Consider the following 8,920-nt stretch of genomic DNA (forward strand, 5'->3'; position numbering starts at 1 on the left):
GTCATGTGCGCACCCCAGGCATAATCCGAGGAGTCTGTTGTGATGACTTGATTTGCATGAGGCTTGCAGAATGGGAGACCTGTGCTTCTTCGGCATGCTTGAGCCCACTACAGAAATTCCTTTTGAAGACATGGAATCAGTGGTAATATTGTTTCCAAACTGTGGCTGTGTTGAGAGCATAGGTTTTTTAGGTACCATTGAAGTTTCCTCATATGCAGCTTTGCACATGGGCTTAGTAGGATGCAAGATGCCATGAATCCCAGAGCCTGCAGGATTTTCCTTGCAGTCAGCCTGGTGAAAGTTGCCAGTTTTCTGAAGTATTGAGTTAGTTGCCCTTGTTTCTCTGGCGTGAGGGAGGCCATATGGGTGTTTGTATCCAAGTTGGACCCAGGAAAATTATTGTTTGAGAGGGTATTAGCCTTGATTTCTTTTTGTTGACTGTGTATCCCAGAGAATTCGACAACATTATTACAAACGCCAGATGTTTCAGAAGTATGTGCTTGCTGTCCCCTTGGATCAGGCAGTCGTCCAAATATGGGTATATTTGTATCCCTTTAAGTCTGCAGTAGGCAATTACTGATGCCAGGCATTTCGTGAACACTCTGGGCGCAGTAGATAAGCCAAAGGGCAATGCAGAGAATTGATAATGTGTTGAACCTGCAAGAAATCTGACGTATCTTCTGCAATCTTGTCTGATTCGGACATGCAGGTATGCCTCCTTGAGATCCAATGTTACCAGCCAAGACTCCTTGCCCAGCATGGGAAGAAGCTGCTGTAATTTGAGCATCTTGAATTTTGGCACGAGTAAAAATCTGTTTAGGATGGATAGGTCCAAAACAGGTCTCCAATCTTTGCCCTTCCTTGGTACCAGGAATAGTCTGGAATAAAAACCTTGACCCTGTTCTTGCGCAGGTACCTCTTGAATAGCTTTCATGTCCATGAGATCTGAAATTTGTTTTTGTGCCTCTGCCCTTTGATTGTGTGGCAGGTTTGGCATGCCTCTCATTTTTGGAAGGGTGTTAAAGTGGAATCTGTAGCCTCTGTCTATAATGTCCAGGATCCATTTGTCTTTTGTGACAATATGCCAATTTTTCGAAAATAATGCCAGTTTTCCGCCTAAAGGTGCTGCCATTTGAGCCTTGCTTGGCATGCAAAGGGGAAAGTCATTGGCTCTGCTTTCTGAATGGTTGTGAATTATCCTCACCACCTCTTTGTGTAGATGCTTGCCATTGTCTGCCTCTAAACGATCCTTGAGATTGCCCTCTACCCCTCGGGCGCCTGTATCTACCTCTTTGGGGTCTGTACGTGGCTGGAAAGGACCAATTTTTTGAAGGCCAATTTCTACTGAAACGTGGAGGTTGTACCTGTAGGAAATCTTTCACTGTTTGCATTGATTTTTGCCTTTTCCTCCATTTTCTTTAATACCTCCTCAGCTTTAACACCAAACAATACATCTTTTTGCAGAGGTGCATCCAGTAATTTAGCTTTAACATGATCTGGTAAGGTTTGCTCTTTGAGCCAAGCATGTCTACGTATGACTGATCCTGTAACAGCAGCTCTACAGGAGGCCTCTAAAGCATCAAAACCACATTGCAAGGTATGTTTACCCACTTGTTCTGCACTATGTAACAAATCCAGCAACTCCTTCAAGTCTGGTTGTTTAGGTAGTGACATTTTGCTTTTCAACTGTGATAACAGAAACTGTTGGTACTTTAACATATGGAACTGACAGTTTAATGCCCTCATGGTTAAGGTGGCCGAGGTGTATACCTTCTTCTCCCACCTTTCTTAAGCTCTGGAATCTCTCTCTGAAGGTAATGGATTTTTAGCAGTGGAGGCCTTAATTCCCTTGGGACCCTGTGAAATAGTTTCTGGGTCAGCCGCATGGCTTTTGTATAGAAATTAGTGTGAATCAGGAACCCGGTAATACCTATCAGGCTTGACTGGAGCTGGAGGTAAAGAATCTGGGTTAAGGCAGGCCTCCGAATACACATCTAGTATGTCTAAGACAGGAGGTATAGCCAGAGGCCTGTGCTGAGGGAGCAAGAGGAAATCCCTAAGCCTTTTCTTGGAGTCTGAGTACTCTTCCCAGTGGAAGTGTTCCCTCAAGGTATGTAAGGTTTCCCCAAAAGAGTAATCCTCAGGGGGAGAGACAGAGGGAATGGACTCCTCTGCATCAGAGTTTTCAAAAGGGGAGTATGCATGTTCCTGGTCTTCAGAATGTTCTGAAATAATGGAGGCCTGGTCCGAGGAAGGGGATTCTTCCTCCACTCTGGGCCTTTTGTCCAGGGGGGGTTGAGAACCCCTGATAAGAGTAATCAAATCCTCAGCCATTTTGAGCATCTGCTTTTTAGGCATAGGGCCTTGACAGGGGCCCTGTGGAGCTTGTCTTTTAGTATGCATGGCTGCTTTAGACTTAATGAAAGCCTTGATGGAAAAAGAAGAGGAAGGCCTGAAGACACCTTGAGAGGTGGCAGGTCTGTCTAAACTCTGAGTTTCACCGCCAAGGGTGGCTTCGGTATCTGTAGTCGGGGTGTGGGCCGAAGAGCCTGCGACCTCGGGCACTGAAGACACCGCCAAAGAAGTGTCATCGGTAGTCAGGGGCTGCGTAGGCACCTCACTGAGAACCGGACCACCTGTAGTCGGCTTTGGCGTGGTGTCGGTAGAAGTCGCGGACCTTGTATGTCGGTCCTTATCTTTGCGTCTTTTACTTAAAACTGGAGTCGGAGTATCCGACGACATAATGTAATTAAACTTTTTGCCAAAATAGTGTTGGGCGAACTCCGTCCGACGCTTAATAGTGCGTCTGTTGAATGTAGCACAAAAACGACAGGCCGAGACGTTGTGGTCTGGGCCTAAGCAAGGAATGCAGAGGGAATGAAAATCCTTATGCGGTATTTGCTTCCCACATGAAATGCGATTATTAACTTTGTCTGACATCGGTCTGAGGCAAGAAAAGTTTCCCCAAAGGGGTACTTAGCTTTCAAGAAGACTTCGGTTGAAAAATATTCGTAATCTCAGGAGCTGGCCGACCGGCACTTGCGAAATGCTTCTGCTTCAGGCACCGTGCGGCAAGAAAGACTGAAGAAAATGGCGTCGGCTGGTTCTTTTATACCCCTGTCGCACTGACGTCAGGGAAGAAGCGACGACATCCGACGCCGGACCTAGACTTTGGAATTCGGCCGACCGAGGACCCACCTGACGGCAGGAAAACCCATCTGTTATGACTGCAGCTGTATGCATGATGAACATCTGGACTCTGGTCCCCGTCTTTTTTTTTGTAACAAAAAGAACCTTGAGTAAGTACCGGATCCTCTCTGGTCGGTGGGGGGGGGGGGGGGTACTTCTTGGATAACATTTTTGTTTAGCAACCTCTGTATCTGGATTGCTGCTTGCTCACTTTGACTGAGTGGAACATCAGGGAGTTTTCTGGTTTGGAGCAGTGGATGGGAAAACGGTATAAAGTATCCTCTGGATAAGATCCTCTGCACCCACTTGTTTATTATGTTTATCCATGCTCTCAGATGCAGGGATAGTCAAACCCCAACTGCCTCCAGAGAAGAGCAATCGGGCCTCCTTTCAACAACACTGGTAGGGCTTTCCAAAGAATGCATCTCTGGACCCTTGATGATGCTGAGCTCCTCTGCCAAGGGGGTGGCGTCTTTCATCATTATCCCCCCTCTACCCCGGGGGGGGGGGGGGGATTTCTCCACCTGCGTGAGGAAAAGACCCTTGTGATTTTCTGAACAACATCTTTGCACTGCTTCTCTGATTTTTTGAATATGACCTCTGAGGAGTGGAAAAATGAATGCCCACAGCAGAAAGTGTCTTTCTATCCTTTTCACACCTGGACAGCGTATCTCTGACGTTTGGGTCAAACAGGGAAGAGCCGTCAAATAGAGCATTGATGAACGACGATTTAAAGGGCTCAGCAAAGTCGCACAAGCACATTCAGGCTTACCTCCTCATAGAGATGATTGAATCCACAGCTCTACTTGCCCCTTTGGCTGTATGTGAAATGAACTTCATGAAGGTGTTTGCAACAGCATGCATGGTGGTCAGCTGGGAGGTGATCGAATCCTGTACCTCTTCAGACACAGCTCCCTACAGGGACTCTGAAAGCTCCTTGATCAGATCCCCTCTGCGATCAGGTAAAACAGGAAAGATAATTCAGGGACCTCAAGGCATAGGTCACTGAAGAGAAACGCACTTTCCACATCTATCCATCATTCTAGAATCCCTATTAGGAAGATGAATAGAGCTTTCTTCCGACAGTTTTTTTTCGTGGCTGCCACTATGACCATGGCATCTACTGGAACACCTGTTGACCAAAATTTTTTATCCGCTGGTGCCATTATTATTTTATTTGGTCTCGGTGGGGTAGTTTCAATGGAATCTGAGATCAAGTTGATGAGCTCATCGACAGGCCAGGTCACCCAGGAAATAGATGGATGGGATGCAAAAGCAGCCAGGTACACTGACTCCTCCAATGAGGGATTGCTGAGCTTCCTGCCACATCTCTGCTTCAAGATCTCTAGGATGTCACCAAAGGAAGCATAATCTGGGGGTGACTGTGGGGTCCCTCACCATCACTGAGGTCAGTGTCTTCGGTAATGGACTCCTCCATGGAGTATAGGTGTTTCCTCTTACACTTACACTTCCGAGGAACCTAGTCTGTGGGGTGTTCCAGGAAGGTAGCAGAACAGGAGGGGGAACCCTTTTTGGTAGCCTGGGGCTTCTGAACCCAATGTCCCTGTGAGAGTTCTGGTCCAGACACTGGGTACGAGGTCTACAAGACAGAAGACTGCAGATCCGATGGGGTAGACACACACTGAGCTGCTGAGACAGACATGGCCCTGTCCAAAGCCTAGAAAGCTGACTGCCCCTGAGAAAAGAAGGATCCCTGATCCAACAGGCCGTGCCTACTGATCCCAGTACCCTCAAACCCAGATGACAGCGCTCCAAAGCCCGAAGCCAGGGCCGGGCTTATCCGAGCAGAAACTCTGGGACAACAATGAAAACTTTGGAGTTGAACCCACCATCTCGGACCACCACAACCCCGAGAGTTCCCCAGCTCAGACTGTGCCAAGGAACTCAGAGCGAAGGTCTGAACAGAGGAAGAAAAGGTCCTTAGCTCCAACGCAGACAATACTGGATGGATTGGATCCGAAGACTTCAAAATTTCAAGGGAAGTCAGAGGAGTAAAATGAAGAAGGGATGATAAGAAATGAAACTCCTGACCCTTACGGGTAGGAGCCAAAGGGGTTCTTGTAATAACTTGAGTCCAAAGGATCTTCTTGACCACCTTCTCCACTACCGTCTTCCATGAGGCTTCTAGTAGAGTGAACTGACGAAAGCTCTGGTGACTTCAGTCTCTCCAGGAAGGGACAAGGAACTCTAGAAGGCACTGGGTTGATAGAAGCAGAATACAGAGTCCTAAGTAAGGTTTTAATGGGCTTCCCATAGGATCCAATAACAGCCGATTCAATCTATACTTGGGTGCAGAGAGAGTCTGATCCAAAGTGGTTGCATCTGACAGGAAGTCCCTGAAGTTGTTGGATCTGAGTGCGTCTTTGGATCCAACAGTTTAGCCAATTTACAAGAATGCTCAGTTGGTAACTTTGGAGCAGAAGGCCTTTTCCCTTCCTTTGTCCGAACTTCTGGAGGACAGGGAGGAAGCTGGGCTTGATTGTCCAGATTTAGACACCTTTCTTTTTATGTATTTTGTCTGAGCCAGAAATGGCCTCCCCAAAGGAGGAAGGCAAAACATCTATCTTTAAGGATAAGCTTATTTCTGCATTCAACTACGGCTCGGTGGTTGAACGCTTTGCATAGGTCATAACCTTCCTGCAAATTAAGTGAACCTAGGCAATATACACAGATTGCGTGAGCCACTTAATGGGATTCTGTGTCTGCAGTTGGAACACTTCTTGAAGCCAGTTGGCTTGTCCGATTTATCTGCCATAACACTAATGCCAGACAAAGGTCAAAGAACAAGAAACTTTTTTTTTTAATACAAAGGTTATAGAAGTAAGGGAAAACGGACTACTAATAGCATTTATTATTTATTTGAAATTTGTTAACCGGGTTGGTCCAACTGAGCCAAGGCCCATTTTCAGTGGAGACCAGAGGAGAAAAGCTCCAATCTACATACAAACATATCATAAAAATACAATCACATAATGGTACAGGGTACAATTCCCAAAACCCAAGCAGACAAGTTCCAGTCTAGATACAAACGCACAATACCTTAAATGTTACATGGACAGTTTCCATTGCAATAATATACAATGTAATAAAAGGTAAAAACTTGTATATCAAAAGTAATAATTTAGTAGCAAAGAAGCACCTCAGTACAGGATGAAAAAAAGGACATCACTAGCCAAAAGGGTTATATATTTATTTAGATTTTAAGCTTCAAGTTTAGTGAAATAAAAGATTTAGCAAAAAAGCGTGTGAATTCTACTTAATTGCCTGACCGCTATTTGGAAAGATCACATTTTTGCGAAGCAGCAAACAAGATCTAAGGTGATTGGGAGAGAGGCATTATGGGTAGGGTAGGGAGAGCTCAAGAGCTTTTTGGTTGCCATGAGCTATTGCAACAATCGGATCTGAACCCACATGTCAGGGTAAAATGAAAATTAACATCAGATCTTTTTTTTTTTTTTGCTTTATTCTCTAGTCACCCTGTTTATAAAGCAACACTTAAAGGTGATATAGCCCCTAAACAGCCCAGCCATCCTCTTGCAATCAGACTGCTCATAACAGTTTCAAGTTTCCACTGAGGATGCAAGGATTGGGGGGAGGGGTGAACCTCACAGAAAAGATCTTCTTCCCAGTCCCCAAAACAGTCAAGCTGGTATTTTGTTCTCACTCTTTCTTCTAGTTGGCTCTTCTAGCATTTTGGCCACTAACCAGTCATTTGGGTTACAGTTAGGGTACCACACATCTGTGTCATGAATCTAGCCAGAAAACTGCATCTTAGAAATTACGTTTACATCAACCGGACATAAAGTACAGCCAAAGTAAACAATTTATAGGACTATTTGAACCTCAAAGAAAAGGCCTTCTTCCCAGTCCCCAAAACAGTCAAGCTGGTATTTTGTTCTCACTCTTTCTTCTAGTTGGCTCTTCTAGCATTTTGGCCACTAACCAGTCATTTGGGTTACAGTTAGGGTACCACACATCTGGGTCATGAATCTAGCCAGAAAACTGCATCTTAGAAATTACGTTTACATCAACCGGACATAATGTATAGCCAAAGTAAACAATTTATAGGACTATTTAAATGTGTGGCTAGTTGAGCTCAAAATTTAATTCAATGGAGTAACCAAAAGTCTGAGTTATGAAATCTCTTAAAACAATAAATATCAGATGTTAAAATGGAGCTATATTTTAACTATACAAATGTACGTTCAAAAATTAATTATCCTTGGTTTAGCAATGTACCCCCATCATGTAAAAAAAAAAAAAAAAAAAAAAAGATTGTGAGTTCCATTTTCACTTTCATGCTAATCTTTCAGGACAGATATGCACTGCAACCATCTAAGCAATTTCAAAGCTTTTCATTGCCCAATGAACAACTACTAATAAAGCTAATGTAATTAAGTCCTTCAAGAATCGGTAATTAGAAATGCCTTTTGAATGGTGTCCAATACAAATGCATGCTGATTCAAATGTGAACAGGAAATTAAAATAAAAATCAATTTAGATATCTGTCAGAAAAACACAGACAAGTGTTCTTGGCTTCTAGCAGGCTGCTTTTCAGGAATATCATCAGTGTCAACATAAAAGAAAGTAAGCAAAACCTAAACTGTACACTGTGTGGCATACTTCTATAGGTACCTGCTTTAGTTGTCTCGATAAGGAATGCAACTTCAACCATGCTTCCACTTCCTCAATTTTCTTTTTGTGAACAGCAAGTTCAACCTGTGACAAGAAATATTAAAAATAAAACTGAATAAAAATTAACAAAGGCAATGAAAATGCAAGCCATAGTTAATATAGCAATAACTGATGACATTGGTGTGGTAATATTAAGATATACCCATGATGGTTGTGGTTAAATCTTAATATACCACACAATGGAGTCAGTTACTGCTATTATACAATGATATTATTTAAGAAAAAAAGTACTTACTTTTCTTAAATAAGGTCTTATTAATGGTGCCATAGTGCTCTTTTGCTTCTACTGCATATCCTGTTGCTTTTTTTTTTTGATGAACTGCACGTGTATGGGACTTGCTTTCCCAGTACATCAGTGCTTTGGAAAGGAAGCAAAGCAGAAAGGAAGGTCTCTGTTGCGCCTTTTTATTTATTTATTTAAATGGGGAAAAAAAAGTTTCTGACAATTCAGGGGGTAGGGGAGAGAGAGAGAGAGACAGAATGGAGGAAATGCAAGGAAAATCAGGTATGTGCCTTTAGTTTTGAATAATGTACCTGATTTTCCTAGTATTTTCTCCATTCTGTCTCTCTCGTATGTCCGGAGTCCAGATTTCTAATTTTATTTCCGTTTGTTTAAAAAAATTAAAAGTTACAGTATATACAATGGAAAAAAATCCGGGCGACCAGACCTTTCCATTTGTATATGTTCGAATTTATAACAGGCATGCTGGTTGGACTGACCAATAAGCATGCTACATTTTGAATGGCAATAGCCAGTCATTGTATAATATGAAATAAACAGCCAGCTGTTCAGTCTTATAACCACACCCTTCAAAACTAGTATACCAATTCTGTAACAGTTTTATTATTTCATCAATAGCCCCTTGAGTTCGGAAAACAATATTAAAATCAAGAAAGACTGAAAAGATACATAAAACAAGCAGTATGAAAGATGTCATTATAGGTAATTATGTTACAGAAAGAAGAAAAAATGTCTTGAAAGAAAAACTGATTATAAAAAGATAAAGGATCGTTT

The 8,920-nt window shown here is 43.0% G+C and overlaps 1 protein-coding gene across 1 annotated transcript in view; it reads right to left on the reverse strand.

Annotated features, from left to right (window-relative positions):
* RAD17 (RAD17 checkpoint clamp loader component) overlaps positions 1-8,920 on the reverse strand; it is a 1,292,309-nt gene that overhangs the window by 1,063,559 nt on the left and 219,830 nt on the right. The window contains exon 4 of the mRNA XM_044063883.1: positions 7,846-7,929. Coding sequence (XP_043919818.1) covers positions 7,846-7,929 — 84 coding nt within the window. The remainder of the gene's footprint in view (positions 1-7,845; positions 7,930-8,920) is intronic.

Source organism: Protopterus annectens, chromosome 2.part2 (assembly GCF_019279795.1).
Source record: "Protopterus annectens isolate FY-2018-M chromosome 2.part2, PAN1.0, whole genome shotgun sequence".
Classification (NCBI taxonomy): Eukaryota; Metazoa; Chordata; order Ceratodontiformes; family Protopteridae; genus Protopterus; species Protopterus annectens.